This window comes from Symphodus melops, assembly GCF_947650265.1.
Source record: "Symphodus melops genome assembly, chromosome: 8".
In the NCBI taxonomy this organism is placed as follows: Eukaryota; Metazoa; Chordata; class Actinopteri; order Labriformes; family Labridae; genus Symphodus; species Symphodus melops.
The window spans coordinates 17,541,870-17,559,264 of NC_136698.1; the positions used below are offsets into that span (position 1 = coordinate 17,541,870).

General features: G+C 40.5%; 1 protein-coding gene across 2 annotated transcripts; it reads left to right on the plus strand.

The window, feature by feature from the left end:
* Nucleotides 1-1,482: 1,482 nt before the first annotated feature.
* On the plus strand, nt 1,483-16,694 carry tnfaip8l1 (tumor necrosis factor, alpha-induced protein 8-like 1). Of its 2 annotated transcripts, XR_013779694.1 has the most exons (4): nt 1,483-2,038; nt 12,984-13,263; nt 14,171-14,541; nt 15,517-16,694. XR_013779694.1 is itself a non-coding variant. In XM_079350233.1 (3 exons), exons 2-3 carry the CDS (start codon nt 12,992-12,994, stop codon nt 14,457-14,459), a joined length of 561 nt encoding a protein of 186 aa, XP_079206359.1. In that variant the 5' UTR covers nt 1,483-2,038; nt 12,984-12,991; the 3' UTR covers nt 14,460-16,694. The 2 variants fall into 2 exon arrangements, 1 of the variants encoding a protein (XP_079206359.1); XM_079350233.1 differs by having other exon boundaries at nt 14,171-16,694.
* The last annotated feature ends 701 nt before the right edge of the window (nt 16,695-17,395 follow it).

The window sequence follows — 17,395 nt, forward strand, 5'->3', positions numbered from 1 at the left end:
CTACAATTGCCATTTGAAAAACCAATCTCTGGTATACAAAATAATTAATAATAAAAAGAGATTCATATGGTAAACCTAAATATCATGAGTCTTGAGAAATACATTTTTTGAGTATAAAGGTTTAAAGATTAATGATGCCTTTATGTAAAAAATCTTTATATTATATAATCATTATATAGCCATCAACAAATATCCACATGTACATTTTTGGATATAATGATTTTTGTCTTGCTATAATTCAGAATAAAGATGAAATTTAATTCATAGTATACCAATGTGTATATATTTTAAATTAAAATGTGTTCACAATGTACAACGGATATTGAAAAGTACCTTCTGGATCAGAAATATATATTTTTTTATTTTGAAAATCAGTAATCAAAAGTACAACTAATAATCATTGGTTCATAAATATCTGAAACAGGAGATTGTCCTATTTATATGCAAGATTTACAGAGAGTTCCTTCTCTAAAGGAAGAAAGAGATTGTACATATATGAAATTCAAACTTAATTCACACACAAGTGACAAAAGGTCCACCATCACACAGTTTTACGTCTTTTCTCCTATACAAGAATGACTTGGATATCTGAAATAGCAACCATGGATAGGACGAAAGTCAGTCTGGGCGTCCAAAATGCTTATCTGGACGAGAAGGAATTGGATGACAAATAACTTTGTGACTAAACTGCTTGCATATCTGCTACAGTTATGGGCTTAAAAGATTGATCAGAGAAATATGTAAAATACTTACTCTAAATTTTTTCTCAGAACTACTAGACCAGGTTGGATACAAGTTTTCAATATATGCATATAAAATTAAGATTATATATTATGTTGCATGTTCATATTATAGCGTTGGCCATGTTTACATACTGGCTTCAGCACACTTTATAACTACACATTACTTTTACTTATTAGGTTATACCACTAGAGGGCGCGACAGTTCAATTTCAACACTACAGCTGTCTGACGTTGGATTTAAAGGTTAATATTGAGGATGGGTAGACCTAGGCAACAACAAAAAAGATTTACAAGATACCAGTATTGATATGTTATGTTTTATGTTAATATTATTAGGCTAATTATAAATAATATCATTTACTTAATAACGTACGACCTCGGTTTTCAGGCCTAAAACTCTTAACGTATTATCTAATACTGTAAAATGAGTTCAGCGCAAGTTAACAATGTAAGGCTATTTTGACCTCGGGAGTTCCTGTGTCCTCATTTCACAGATGAGGAAAAACTTCCTGTGTCCTAAAAACATCCGCTGACAAAATCTCCCCCTCCCTCCTTTCTCATAATTTTTTACTCTGATCTAATGAAATAATGGAAAATTAAAAGGCATTTCATAATAATAAATAAAAAATAGCCTTAGTATATTTGATTTAGTTTTCGACTTTAGAGTGTAATGCATAACCTGGGCCTGGTCTCTCATTATGCCAATGACAGAAAAAAAAAACTGCTCCCCACAGTTCCTGTTCATTGTTCCCTTAACACAGCTTCCTCTGGGAAACTCTCTGCCTTGGGACTGGGAGCTGGACAAGGATAATTACTGGAAACCCTAATGGGGGCAGGGAATGTGCTGGTCGTAAATGGTCCTTTCTTTCGGCCTGATTGGGCTGGCCCACTTACTCCACTCCCCTTATGTCTCCTCCATTGGCCCAACCCAACTTCAATCTGTTGATTTCCAAATCCCCCTCAAGTTTGAAACTTTGTTTTTACGAGGAGGAGGAGGGGGAATCGGGTTACAACAAACTCTTGTAACCGATCGAACAAGAGCCGAGGGAAGAAAACAGCCGTTCAATAATTGAACATCTGTGTCTGATCCTCGGGTACAAACAGGAGGCAGCAGTCTGCAGCAGCGAGGGGAGGACGTGTTTGTGTCCTTATCGAGATCCAACAACCATAAACATGCTGTGAAGCAACTTTCCCCTGCGCTGCCAGGATGAAGACCTGAGAGACATTGCTCAGATTACCTCGTCCTGTTTCTGGCTGACAACTCCTGTCCTGTGTCCCACTGAGCTGACAGAAAGGTGAGTTCACCGGTCGAGCGGTTTCATAACCAGCGGTCACTGAAAACTTTATCCACACTCAACATTTGGACGCTGAAAGCATAACTTGTGTCAGCATAGAGCAACTTTTTGAACGTTCAGTAGACACAATCATTTGAGCAAGACTTAGTTTAGTTTTGTAGGTCGGTATTACTCACTCAAAGTGAGCGGAAGTGACGGTCAGTCATTGCATGCTTATCAGTCAGGCCGTGATTCAAATACAGCTTTTTATATATCAAGAGAGCAGCAGCTGGAAACAAAATGGCCCCAGTTTATTATGCCAAACAGAGCCATTGTAGACCACAATGGGTGCTATTAAAGTAATGACACTGATTGATGACTTTTGGACTTAATGTGATAGGCAATTTATCAGCTTACATTATTGGAAGTCAATTATATTTTGCAACTATTATTCTAATTATTATGAGATGGGAAAGTGTCCCCCCCCCAACACCAAAAAAAAAGAAGCTGTCATGTGGATAACTATAAAGTTTACTCATCAGGTCAAGAGGTTAAGGATAAGAAAGGGGAAATGTTGAATCGTTGAATAGCTAATCTTGTTCAGTATTACATAAAACCAAGGACTGGAAACAGTAACACTTTTTTGTAGTTTTTGATAAGTTTGAATAAAGTTATCATCATTGAATGCTAACTTGAAAATACAATTTCCTCAGTAGATATTAACTTAATATAATTTAATTTAGAAGAAATTACATAAAAAATATGATATCAAGCAGCAACAATTGTATCATGTTACCAGTTAAGGTAAGATGTTGTTCTGGTTGGACACAAACTACACCCTTTAAAGAATTTGAGGGTATGTGTGAATCATGAGAACAAAGCAGAACAAAATGTATTTTGTTTCTGCAAGGTTAAACATATAATGTGCATGCATAAGCCTTGTGTTCTCAAAACTAGACTGAAAAAGGTTAAAGGAAACATATGTTTTGCAAACACTGATGTGTTTTGTAACACATTGCAGTGTTGACATTGTAAAGCTCTCCTCCAAGACTAGACTGTGGATGAATGGCTCCAGTGTGCAGCAGAGGCTCTGGCAGGTAGTAGCACACATTATCATGCACGGCCTCAACAGACATGTCAGATGAATTATGATCCTGGATCAAGACTCTGAGTTGCCTCTCTCCTTGCATTAGCTGTATCAGTGGTGATATGATTAGCCATTTTTGGATCCCCTTTTTTCCCTTTGTGGCTTTGTTGTTGTGTGTTGCCATAGCTGATGTCTCTTGAACTTGTGCGTTGGTTAAAAACTCAGTCAGAGAAATCTATTTTTAGCTTTGAAACATAAATGCCAAATATTTCCCAGTTTTAGTCACTGTATTTTAATGTTTCTCTCGTTCATATCACAGTACTTTCTACATCTTTGGGCTAAAGACGTTTCATTATATCGTTGGCAATTTGAAGAACACTTCCTGCCTAACCTTGGTATGTGGCCCATTAAAAAGAACTAATGCCTTCATTATCAGTTCATTTGATGCACTTCAGGGTTTCTTCAGCTTGTCAGACCAAACACATGAAGGCTTGAAGGCCTCACATTAAGTTTAAGATTGGTTTTTTTTTTTGCTGTTAAATAACAGTTTGTTGTAAAGAACAGTTAAATTAAATGATGATTCAAATAATCTCTAATTACAGCCTTAAAATAATGACATTGGTAGAGAATGAAAATATTGTGTGAATGAAATGAAATACAACGAAGTAGAGCAATTACAGTCAGTTTGTTTTAGATTTCATCCTTGGCTGCTCTTAATGAGCATTTGCTGTTCACCATTAATCATAGCCTTGTGCTTCACAACAGCCTTATTATTGTTTCAGTAGATGCACAATGTGATTTTGAAAAACACGTTTTAATACTGTCAGGCTGGATTAAGTAGATACTGGTAAGCCTTGATTATGTATATTTAATTGAAACTGTATCATTGCTGTATATCCCTGCCCGTGTGTGTCTTTTAGAAATGGACAATACAGTCACGTTGCCAAACATTTCCCATGTAGTGTTATTAAGCACAGGCAGAGCTGGAAATGCAGCCTTAATGTTAGAGATACTGTGGAGTCCTGCTGAGGAGGATCCATGGTAACTCACCAACAAGACAGGAGAGGTGTTTGACCTGCTTTTTACTGGGCTGCAAAGTTCAGCCCAGCACGCTGGTCGCCTCCAGTTTCCGTGGAAACCCAAAACACTTGGAGCATGTGCACTTGGATGAAGTAGTAGAGCTGTCTGCCCTGCAAATATCAGGACATTGTTTAAAACAGAGAAGGCTGAGGGGTGTTGACATCTGCCAATAGAAGAGACTCGTTTGAGGTCTCACTTGAGTTATGAATTACTCACAGTCTTTTCCTCTTTATGAGGAGAACCCCCCGCCCCCGCCCCTGTATTCACTGATCTCCATCTCTCCAGCTATTACAACGGCACACACTGATATTTTCCACTCTTGACAGAGTTAACAAATGACACTCTCAGGGCTTCATGTGATTGAAATGAGTCATGTTGGCCTTAATTAACATGTGATAGGCCCAGACATCAGGTGTAGCACAAATTTGCACCTTGTCTTTGTCATGCAATATGTGCAGGGCTGTTAAGTTGCACGTTATGCTGTGATGAAAATCTGAATCTGTCAGGTCGTACTGGTCTTTCTGCAAACATGTATAAAGTTGTTAGATGATGCGTTTTTATTGCCACAACAAATGTTGTCAGTGAGTGTTGTTGGCTCAGCCTCAGGCAGCACATCAGCTCCTGTATTCCCAGGCTTAATATACATGCATAACGCTGACTGACATTGCAGAATTAACAACATCAGCTCACGCACACTGTCTCTCACTGTACAGTATGTGCTGCGAGTCCAGAACTCTTCCCCCCCCCCACCCCATCTCACATCTCTGCCCTAACCTGTTGCACCGTAGCCTTCTCCTCTTTGCCCCAGGTCTATTTTAGTCCAAATCGGCAGGCTGAATTATTAATCTGCAATCCATTATATAGCGGTGCGTTAATTATTAATTTTGCACAGGGCTCTCTGGCAGATCTGAGAAAACTGTTAAAAAAAGGAGTAGGACAAGGCAGGATGTCTGAGCACTGATTGCCTCCTTTCTCAGCAGATCTGCACAAGTCTTCACAGATAGAGACTGTGTGGGAAGATGAGAGTGACAGAACATCATACAAAGATCCACTATTAAATCCAAAACCTGCATGCTCGCGTATGTGCGTCGCTTTCATTTAGATGAAATTATAACGCACATGTCAGACCTGCTGAACTAGATGAGTGTGTGTACATTAAGAGCCTTACACATTCACATATGACCTGGCATTCATAATTGTAAAACAAGCAAGCAAGCACTACACAACTTGATGAAAGATAAAGTTGCTGCGTTCACTTGTCCTGAAATCCTGCTGTTTATTCCCTAACAGTGGAGTGGTTCCAGTAGCAGCACTTGTTTGAGTGGTTACTTGTCCTCTCTGCACACAAAGCACGGATGTACCTTATATAACAAGGAGGATTGTCTATTGTTTCTCAAAGTGGAGAGCGATTATACCATGCAGCTGGGCAGGATCTGTCAGGGAAGAAGTTTTTTCTTTCAAGATTTTCTCAGAAGAATTAGTTCTAATGACATCCGCAATGCTTTTAGTCATGAAAAATATACTTTCCTACAAATGTCTCGCATGGTGTGCCCAATATTTATTTTCAATTGTATTTTTTTAGTAACTTGTGCAATTTGATTTTGAACTTTTTTTTGATAAGTTGTTGGAAAAGGTACAGGGAGTTGCTCTGCAGACGCCCTGCTTCTCACACGGCGACAGTTTTGTATTTACTTTTTACTCACAGGAGTTCAACCGAAAGGCAGCAAGGTAAATACAATATGTTCACACAGTGTACACAGTACAGTGACATCAAACCCACTTCCACTGCACTGCCATAAATACAACCTTTACGCTGCTTATCATGTTTACTTTGTGGTGGCAGCATGTCAAAATGGAGTTCATTCAAGTCTGCAAGGAGTTGGTTGTATTAGACGGTGAAGCATTGTAGAAATAGGAGACTTGGGAACAGGGAAAAGGGCATATGGTGGAACTTATCCCCTTAAAAACTCATTGTGTCAGTTCGATTGTTTGTGCCTTGAACCTCCCAGTTACCAAGGTGGGTGCTTTGAAAATGGGAATGAGTTAAACCAAACACTACCTTTTATCATTTACATGTAAAATGTTAACTAAGCTTCTGGATGGTGACTGAATATGTTAAGTACACATTAGAAAAGGGCAACTGTCAAAATAAGAGGTAATTTTGGACATACTTTATGTTGAGGGAAGATAATTGGGCTGTTTCCGCCCCCTGGTGTTGTTTGGTGCAGGATTGAGGTACAATTTTATGTCTGTCCAGAGCAGTCAATCTCTACAAATACAGAGCTGTTCTCTGTAATCGCCTCCATCTTCTAGCACTGAAGATCCTCTTTGCTGATGGAGTCGTCTCTGTCAGGGTCACAGTGCCCCAATCCATGTGACTACTGATCCCTGAAGAGAATGAAAGTCGTGACATTTTCTGCTGCCATCAACCAATCACTTTTAAAACGATGTGTCATGAAAAGTTCTACCATCTCTACCAAAGCCTTTTTAAGAAACTTGATGTGGCCAAGTACATGAAAAAAACACATTTTTTTGTCATTGCTTTTTCTCTATATGGTGGCTGTTATCAGTGCACACCATGCTGCTGGCAGCAAGTATCAGAGTGGGGATATTTCGGGTGCTGTGGGTTTTTTCTTTCTTACAAAGTGTGATGCCATTGGCTAGCGTGGGCGGAAGCCACAGGTGTATAATTTCTGGCTCATTCTCACCTGTCAAACCTTTAGTTTGACAGACATGTAAGTTCAGCGGATGCAAAGGTTTCAACCAGGAGCCTGGTCAATACCCACATTTAGAAGACGAACACACACTCACTTTAGGCGAAATAGATTCATGCAATTAGTATGTGTTGAAACTCTGCACAGTATGTATGTAATACCTCTTCTTTTTGGTTGTATAAAAATGGTTTTAAATCAACAAATGAAAAGGATTTTTGAAAAACCCTCCACATACTGATTTTAGCTTGTGAATTATAAGGAATTTCAAGCTCCTCTCTTTCTGTATGAATTTAATTTCCATATCTTTGGGACTGTTGGAGAGATAAAACAAGACATTTTAATTTGTCTTCTCTGACTTTGAAATTGTGATGAACACTTTCTTTTTTGGTTTTCTTAACATTTTAAACCAGCAACTTTCCTCTTCTTTTATTTATTTTTTTTGGCTGAATACCTCATACATAGACTTCTTTACTCATTTTCGCCTCCAATGAAACTCTTTCACAAATATTTGTCCCCCCCATGATGTGAAGGACCATTGAGCGAGAGGTCATGGGTCATCATCACCGTGTTTATGCTTGAACATTTTCAGTCTGTACCGATGACTACTCTGAACGCCAGACTTCATCTGATTCGTCATGCAAATCCAGTTTTTACCGGAAACGCAAACTTAAAAATCTGTAAAATCTCTCTGCTAGGTGTTTCATCGCTACTTAAAATTAAACAGTAAAATTTCTTTGCTGTTTCAGATCCGAGAAACATGAGTCGAGAACAAGAATAAAGCCAACAGACGCCAGTTATGCAGCAAATTTGTGGCCCTGCTTGAACAGTGTTGCCTTGAGCTTAATGCTAACGTTTGCACATGTCGACAGAGGCAACGCTAACATGTTGTTGTTCATCTGATTTAATGTCTCCTGTGAAAACAATACTAGTTTTACAGTGTTAGCATGCCGATGAACTCTCAGCCCAAAGTGTCGCTTCATCTCACCAGAAGTGTTTAGAGTTTGAAGGCACGTCTTCATGGTCTTCACACACAAGCCTTCGGTTATATATAAAAAAAAAGAAGGCAGTCAGGCCGTCTCTGTGTGGCTGACGCTTCGAGGAGGAAGACACAAACACTTGAAGGACTCGTGTTTCTTTTAATGACAGCGGTCCCTATAACAACGAAACTATTTGAACTCTGCATTGAACTACACATCACAACATTTATTTTTATGACAATTATCCACAAAGTGTGCAGCTTTTGTTACTGCAGTTTATCTTTCTGCGCTTCTGTAAGAACATTTCTATCGCCTCTTAAAATGCTTTTTTAGGTGGTTGACGTGACAGAATTGTAGACTCGGTGACCGTGTCGAGACAGAAATGACTTTCCGTTGTGTCAATAGAATACATGACATGAGGCTATTTAGTTTGTTTAATACATGGACATGGTATAAACCTGTTCTATAGGAAATGTATCCTTAAATGACTTCTGTTGCGATCTGGCACTAAATAGAAAATAAAACATGACCTTCAAGGAGGGTGCCATATAGATGTCATTTGTACAGTCCTTTTTCCTGGCATGAGTCCCAAAGTTCTCCACAAAGGCCACATTGTCAAACAGCTAAATGAAAACGACAGGCAATAGGAGTTGTTGTCGTCCCACGCATTTCCCTTTTTTCCCAAATGAATTGGGAAAAGCTTTTGGCTGAAATGTCCCCGATGCAGACGTCAGCTTCTGCATGCTCTGAAACTGAAAGAGACTACGCAAATTAAACCCAGATAATGAAGGGGACTATCTGGCTTCATCTGACCCAGCTCCAATAATCCTCCAAGGACCAGAGAGGACAGCTGGGTTATTACTTCGTCATCACAGCTTCTTTTTGATCTCAATCCCTCAGTCGGGCTGTCATGCAGGGCAGACAGAGCTGTCTGCACCTGCAGGAGGGTGTGGGAGTCCCTGAATGCATCACTCAGGCTCCCTCAGGGTTATAAGACATCCATCCCACTCTGTGTAGGGTCCGGTTTCATTTCCCCGAGTTCTGTTTGCTCAGCTCATGCTTTTGTGAGTGAATCTATGGAGGCTTTTTCTAAACCATTTGATGATTTTGTAGCCCTTCTAACTGCTGTAATTATGCCGAGAATCTGTTGGCGGCCACAATCTGTCTTTGTTTTTCATTTTCAGCTGCTCAGCAAATCAGTCCTATCAGGGATGCAGATGTCGGTTTGTGCGATTCCTGTGTGCAGTGCTGGCTGTTGCTTTTATGTTTCTGCAAAAACACTCATCAGGGTATGCTGCTGTCATGTCTTGTTCTGCCTTAAATCCGTAACATTTTTTGCCTCCTATAAATTCTGCAGAGGCGCTGTGTCAGGCCTGGCCCGGCTTGTCCCTGGGCACAGGACTACACAGGCCATTTAGATTTGGCACTAACCGCTCTCATGCTGCAAAGTCACACACAAAAAAAAAAAAAAGATTCCTTGATCGAAAACCTTTTCATCACTGCAACACCTGTCCCTTGAGGAACCGTTTTCTCACAGCCTTTAGTTTTCTCTGCTTTGGGGGAAATGGATGGATGGGGTGGAAGTGACAGCCACAGTGAGGATCTCGCTCTATCTTTCGGAGTGCATGTGTCACTTTTCAGCCTTGAGTGAATCCTCGGACAGACACTCCTAGTGGCGCTGTGTTAAAAGTATTTGAAAGCAAAACACTCCTCCCTTTCTGATTCTTCCACTTTCTCCTCCTGCTTTTTTTTTTTTTGTGTTTTTGTCTGCGGGCGACACAGAGTTGACAGCTATGATGGCACCGGTCCTTGACGAGAGAGAGGAATTTAACGAGCACTATGAAATCACCCTCCAATCTGAGAAAGAGGTCCCTCGTCTTAATGTTCCCATTATCCATTTGCACTTCTCAAAACTCTTACATGTCCATCAGCAAGGGCACAGAGCATGTGAGGATGAGAGGGTGCTGAATGGAGACTTCCTCTAAGTGTTTTTCAATGGCCAATTGTCCTCTTCAGGTCCTCTGCTGTGATTAGAGGGTGATGGCACAACTCGGGATTGTTTCAGACTCAGCTTAAACAGGAAAGAAAGATGCAAGTTTCTTTCTTTTTTTCTCTCAGTCTGATAATTAGAGTCCTTCTCCTTGTTATCCGTTTCACACACGTTGCATCAGGGCAGGATATTCTGTAACAAGTGCAGCTTGGCAAGTTTGGCGTAACTATCATGAGGAAACAGTGGATGGGGATCTAAAAGTTTTCCAACAGAAACACCTGATTGAAAAATGTCGAGCATCTGCAAAAAAAGAAAAAGAGCGAGTAATCTAGATTCAGCGTGCGACAGAGTTAAAAATGACCTCTCATTCAAACACCTACATTTTGCTCTATGTTCCTGGATTGATTTATAACACACACACACACACCCGCCCTTTGTGTCTCCATCGCTCTGCCTCTTGTCTTTGCTCTCTTTCTTCTCGTGTGTCTCCTCCCTGGGAAGCATCCTGCTGACACTCTCTCCAAGGAGTCTTATTGATATTCTTGGAGAGGCATTGCAGAGTGGGGGAGAGGGAGAGGGAGAATTAAAGTCACACACAGTAGCAACAGACACACTGCCTTCTAGTACCAACAGTAAAAAGTGAAATAAAAACACAAGTCACCCAGCAGGGATATGTCATCGTTCATATTGTCTGCTGCACTAATAGAATCTCTCCTGCTTTGGATCTTTATTATCCGCTGTCATGTGGAAAAAGGAACCTGCCAGTCATAGAGAAAGCTTTAAGGATTCCGGAGGAGGGATACTGTAGGAAATTAAACCCCTTTTTTTTGATTTAAACAGGACATTTTTGTCACAGTGAAAACAAAATAATTATATTTGTGCAGGCTCTAAAGGCTAAATAAAGGCCTCCTAGAGCTTAAGAATCGGACTGGTGACTACTTATTTTTCTTCCTGTGGTAAACAAGTATCCTACTTGTCGGGTGAGAATGGTCTCCTTCCACTCCTGAGATGTCAATCTGGAGAAATACATATACAGCTGTCTGTTGTTAGGATCATTTAAAAGCACTTACTAGAACTTCTGTTTTGTCGTAGCTTATCTGTTTTAAATCTCATTAACTCATAATCCTGATGTTGTGGGGCTGTGTGTGTGACTCTGGTTGATTAGGTTGCTAGTTTTTAAAGCAACATGTAAAAGATTCATGCTGTGCTGTTTTCGCAAAGTTTTTTTTTAAAACCGACGAAGCACGCACTTAAAGATGTCGATGTTGTGCCTTTGCACTGCCTGTCAACGCTGCTGTCTCTCTCTGGTCAAACTTATTTCACTTAATTTCAATCATTGAAGTTTAATTTGTGCAAGACAAACAATCAATCTTTAGAATGTTGTAATTCATGCCACATATTTGGAGCAAATAAGCTCTATTGCGGAACCAGCAATAGTGAGTAGGTCCAATCCAATCCAACTTTATTTAATTAAGCACTTTAAAACAACCACAGCTGACCAAAGTGCTGGACAATAAAACAAAAAGTTAAAAAAAAGGCATAATACACAAAACAGAATAATTTAAAAGATATAAAAACATGGCTCATGGTATGCTGTAAAATAAGTAAAATACATAAAATAAATAAAATCATCTTACTCGGTGTCAAAGGCCAGGGAGAAGAGATGGGTTTTAAGACACGATTTAAAAACAGACAGAGAAGGAGCCTGTTTAAGGGGCTGAGGTAGTTCGTTCCATAGTTTAGGAGCTGCAACAGAAAACGCACGGTCCCCTCTGAGCCTCCGTTTAGTTTTGGGCACCCTCAGGAGCAGCTGATCAGCTGACCTGAGGGTGCGGGTCGGTGTGTAAGAGTGTAGAAGCTCAGAGAGGTAGGGCGGGGCAAGACCAGTAGGTGGTCCAGTTCATCAGAGATGTTCTATAAAAAAGTGTCCAATAAGGGATTTATAGATAAAGACGTGTGATAATCACGTCTCTGTGCCAGAGAAGACCAAACAGCTTTGTTATAGAGAATAAAATGATGTGTTATAGTTGTTTCTGGTTATAAATCAGAGTGATGAACTGTGTCTAAGGAATCGTAGAATTGTTGAATGGAAAATGTTCCCTTTGTGAAAAACAGCAAGCATCATTTCTGGGTGTTCTAGCACATAATTTAAAACATTATATACACAGTATTTGAAAATAAAACACTGTTTAAAGGTTACTCAAATGTAAAATGTTTTTTTTTTGATCTACACATTTTTCAAGAAAACCTGTTTCAAGCACAGTTTCCTTAGTCATCCTAAAAAATCTTTCTTTTCTTGCCTGTTTCCTTTCATGTTCTCCTCAGTTATCCTTAGAGTTTGAGTCAGGTCAGGTCAAGTAAAAAGTCATGAGGAAAATAGTTGAATTTAGAGGGTGACCTCCAGAATGCTTTAAGACGCACTACCTGAAATGACGTGGCCGTGCATTTTTTTTTTTGGGAGGAGAGATAGGTTGTTGTTATGAAAGCTGTCAACCCCTGTGACCTCCACCATATACGCCTCTCTGGTGGGCGCAGCCCTTCACTGAGTCACCCTACTTTGGCACACAGACACACACTTGGAGACAGTGTTGTACATAAATCAAGCTACATGCGTGTGGTGGATGACTTTGGACCATCTGTATTCTCCCTCTCTTTCACACATACATGCACACCTTGTTCTCCCGATGACTTCTCTTCATGAGGCGTCTACATTACACTGCCCCTTCTTTGCATTGTCTTGCTGTAACTGACTTTAATCCTGCGAGCGCTATGATGCTGTTGTCTAACTATGTTGTAGGCTTGGAGCTAGGGGGTTGCTGGGGCTAATTTGACAGCTGCCAGGGCTCATTATCTAATAAAGGGGACAGTTCTTGGCCCTGCAGATTAGTGTAAATGTTATTTGTAATAACCTCACACATCGCAGGCTGTCACTGTGTTTATGCCGTTTCCTCTAAATGAGAAAATGTCAGCTTCCAATTAAGAAACTGTACAAAGTTAAAACCAAGCAAATGTTCATTCAGTCATTATTTGAAATAGGAAAAGAACTATTTCCACAGTCGTTGAATGCATGAACATTTAACTCAACATTTTGCCCTTTTCCTGTCTCATCTTGACTCAGACTGGACCATGGACTCCTTCAGCACCAAGAGCTTAGCCCTGCAGGCGCAGAAGAAGTTGATGAGCAAGATGGCCACAAAAAGCATGGCCAACCTCTTCATTGATGACACCAGTAGCGAGGTGCTGGACGAGCTGTACCGCGTCACCAAGGAGTACACCCGCAACCGCAAAGAGTCGCAGAAGATCATCAAGAACCTGATCAAGATGGTGGTGAAGCTGGGCGTGCTCTACAGAAACAACCAGTTCAACGGCGAGGAGCTGATCCTGGTCGACAACTTCAGGTATGCGGTTGAGTCGAGAACTTTTTTTCCGCAAATGCATGCATAGCTTCCTCCTTTTATTGGAAATGTTATGCCTGTGCTCTGAGAATGGAGAAAAAGTCTTAAAACCAGGAATCCACAGCTAGCAAAAACTGAGTTTATCTTGTTTGTTTAATGTCCACACGTACAGTAAAAATAGTAGTTTTAGACATGGTGAGACGCAACAATACAAAAGTAGCTCTTTTGTTCTACTAAAATAAAGTGACTTCACAGCTAGCAGTTGGTGAAAGTATGTTTGAACTCTCTTCAATCCTGAAGCAGCTAGCTATTTATGGTCTTTATGCTAAGTTAGGCTAATTGCCTCCTGGTTCTTGCTCTAAATTTGACACACATGACCTAAGTATCAATTGTATCATCTTAAACGTTAAACGAGGGCACAGAATAATATTCTAAACATGTTAAAAAGTTCTATCCTGCCATATATGTATTAAACCTCGTCTGATTATGACAGACCTTGAGCTGGTCCGGGTTGAAGGTTTCATGCGAGGGAGGTCGGCAGTTCAAGTGTATTCTAGTGTGCTGATGGAGGCAAACTAAGGAAATTGTCTGTCACATCAGTTAATGTATTTCCCAGTTAAAAAAGTAAAAGTCAGCTTGGAGGCATTTGAAGCAGACATTAGTGCACAGTATGGAGAATGGTGATTATGTTAGCATAGAGATGCAACGCTGTGAAGGACAATCCTATAACTGATAGTGTGTGTGTGTGTGTGTGTGTGTGTGTGTGTGTGTGTGTGTGTGTGTGTGTGTGTGTGTGTGTGAAACTTTTCAAAAGAAAATCATAAGACAGCAGTTTCTATTTTTACTTCCCTCTGCTGCTCCAGTCAGAATTAGAAACTGACAGCATCTCCTCTCTCCTGTCGTCTCACAGGAAGAAAGTTCACACTCTGGCCATGACGGCGGTCAGTTTCCACCAGATCGAGTTCACCTTTGACCGCCGCGTCATGAGCGCCATTTTGAATGATTGCCGTGAACTGCTGCACCAGGCCATCAAACGCCACCTGACAGCCAAGAGCCACGCACGAGTCAACCATGTGTTCAATCACTTCGCTGACTGTGACTTCCTGGCGGCTCTGTACGGGCCCTCGGAGGTTTACCGCGCTCACCTGCAGAGGATTTGTAACGGGGTCAACAAGATGCTCGACGAGGGGAACCTCTGACCTCTTGCGACCTTGTCTTCAAACACCTTTACCTCTAATCACCCCTCATGAACCATCCGGCAGGATTTCCTTTTTTTATAAGGTGACAATAATGGACATTTGACCATTTCTCGTATGTTTTTGTGTGTTCTTTTCAGCCATAACCGTAACACTGTAACTCTCTTTATTTTGTCCAAAGTCAGATTGTTTGGTTAATCCACAGCAGATGTTTCATTTTGAATGAATGTAAAACTTTAAGCTCTTATCAGTATATTCAGGAGTAGGAGCCTTGACAACTGTGCCTTAGAAAAACATATTTTTATCTTCATTCCAAGGGCACAAAGCTTGCTCTCCTACTCAATCAAAAAGACATGAATCCAGGCACAGGCCTTCAGTTTTATCTCTGCGAGGTGCTTTTTAATGGACTAATGGTTTGGGAGCAACAGACAAGAAACTACATGTCTGTCTTACACATACACTAAAGGACACAAAAGAAGATAGAAAAGAAGTTTTTTTTTTTCTTGTATATTTTTCTATAAGTAGTATTGCACTCTAGCCTTAACAAGCGCTGTACTGTACCTCCCTGCATACATGGCACCATGTGAGCAGTAAAATAATCCTGCTTTACAGCCCTACCCATCATGCACTGAAGTCCGCTTCGTAGACAGGCAAAGCTTAGGTTTAGAAGGCACCTATAAACCTAGTTTTCCTTATAATAGACTGGTTTATAGCTGCCACATCAAGTATTTAGGTCAGAGAAGTCCCCTAAACATGAAGCAATCTGATTGTGCATTGTTGACATGAATGTCTCGCTCGCTGTATGCTCATCGACTTTCTTTTTCTTTTCTTTTTTTTTTGAGTCTATAAATGTTTGAATCACAGCAGGGAAGAAGCACGATATGACATCAGGTGCAAAGGTTGCCTTGTCACTTTGTCTGAGGGGAATAAAGCGCGCATACAGTTGAAACACTCATCATGATAGATGTATGAGCCTGGGGGTCAGCTGTGTTTCAGGTTTATCAGCATTGCCACGGGTTGACTCATAAAAGCACAAAAACTGTGGTTCACATTCTGACAGATCTGGACCCCGAAGAATCCCCATGAGCCGTCAGATGAAAGGCTGGACCAAAACTGCAGCTCCTATGAAAAGGACCAGGCAGGATATATAGAGATTAGAGCAGAGACAAACACAGTACCTGATTGTACTCTCCCTCTGCAATTATAGCTCCACACTCCAGGGTGGTATAATGGCCTGAAGCCTGCCACTGTCGAGCAGCCTCTCCATTTCACCACACAGCAGCCTCATGTAATGTGATGGAGATTACCATCACGGTTTGTCAGATGCAAGTGCTTTTAATGGAGTGTAAGATGCTGTTGTTGTTTCTTCCTTATAAAAGAGCATATGAATAGTTACTACTATCCTTCTCCAAGCTCACATATAATAGCTGTCTTTCCTTTTTGTCTATGTGTTTTTGTATCACTGAGCCTGTCTGGGAGATTGTTTTGTGCTGCGGCCTCATTTCGTATTCTCTGTGTGTGAGTGTGTGCGCTTCTGTGTGTTTGTGTGCGTACCTGTGAGAGAATTGGAAATTGAGCCGTGTAATAAGCGCTGTGCTTTTCCAGATAGGATTGCTGAAACTTTAACTCCATCCACAGCAGCTCTGCCAAAGAAAAGAAGACTGATGTCACTTAAGATGCAGTCTCTTTCCAGGGGAACATTAAAAGAAACGTTAAGCACTTGATAACGATGACTCTGTTTATGGTGATAATGAAGACAAAGGTGTGGTGGCTGTTTGTTATTTTTTTCTTTTTTATTTCACCTTTAAGAAATGCTTCGATTTCAACCCTGAGTGTGTTCTCATTTGTTGTGCCCATTTGACTCTGACTCTGACTGCACCATTTTGGCAGGCTTTGAAGTAAATCCTTTTTCCTAATTCCCAAAAAACAGTTGACTTTAATTGTCTTTGGATGTCATTTTCTCCAATCCCTCCACATCTCAGGGTTAGTTTAAATCTCCCCTGCTTTAAAATGCATGACACACTTTGCAGACATTACCACAAAGCTCTACAACAGCCCCACTTGTTTTACTGAAGTCCTTTAAATAAAAATAAAAAATCGACACATCTTATTGCCTTTTTACTTTTGGGTATTGACAACTTTTTATTTTCACTCATGTACATATAATTTGTTTTGTGTCTTCATATTGTATCCAGGCACAACAAACATAATAAAAATATACTTTTTTAAATGAATAAATATCTTGTCTTTATTGTCCTGTCATTCCCTGAGAGTCTTCCCATCTGTACGTTGGATGCTGGAATTTTCCGGCCAGATCAGGAGGGTAATCTGACTGAATGTCTGACCTGGATTAAGTCGGCCAAATCCCTTCTTCCTGTTTGCAGCATTGTTGCGAAGCCATGAAAGCGAACACTAACCCATCTGACTGAAAAAACAATCCAAGTTTTGGGTAATGTTTTTTCCACTTCCGACAGGCCCACTCCATGCTCAGAGGTAGAGCAGGAAACGAGTGAGTCGAAAAGACTCTGTCCTTCTGTTTTTTAGAAAATTAAACATTCTGCTCAGATGCAAGTGTAGCAGGAGAACCACTTGAAGTGAATTCAGTTTGAGTTTAATCTGTCAATGACTTTGCTTCTCCTCAGACTTTGGAATGATAATTTGGCCAGTAGCACGTCTGCACATCCTCCCTGCAGCCCACTTGAAAGGCTTCTGCAGTACCAAGCGCCCAATTATCATCTAATGGTCATTATCTCAACGTGCATTTCTTCTTTTTAGTGAATGCACCCTGGAGTTGAGAGAGTTATGACTAAACTGAGATGTGAGCGCGGCCCAGTCACGTCTTGCTGTTTACCTCTTCCCGTTATTATTTGATGCAACTATGATGTCAAATAATGCAAAAAAAAAAAAAAACGTGTCCTGAAATCAACTTTAATGATTAA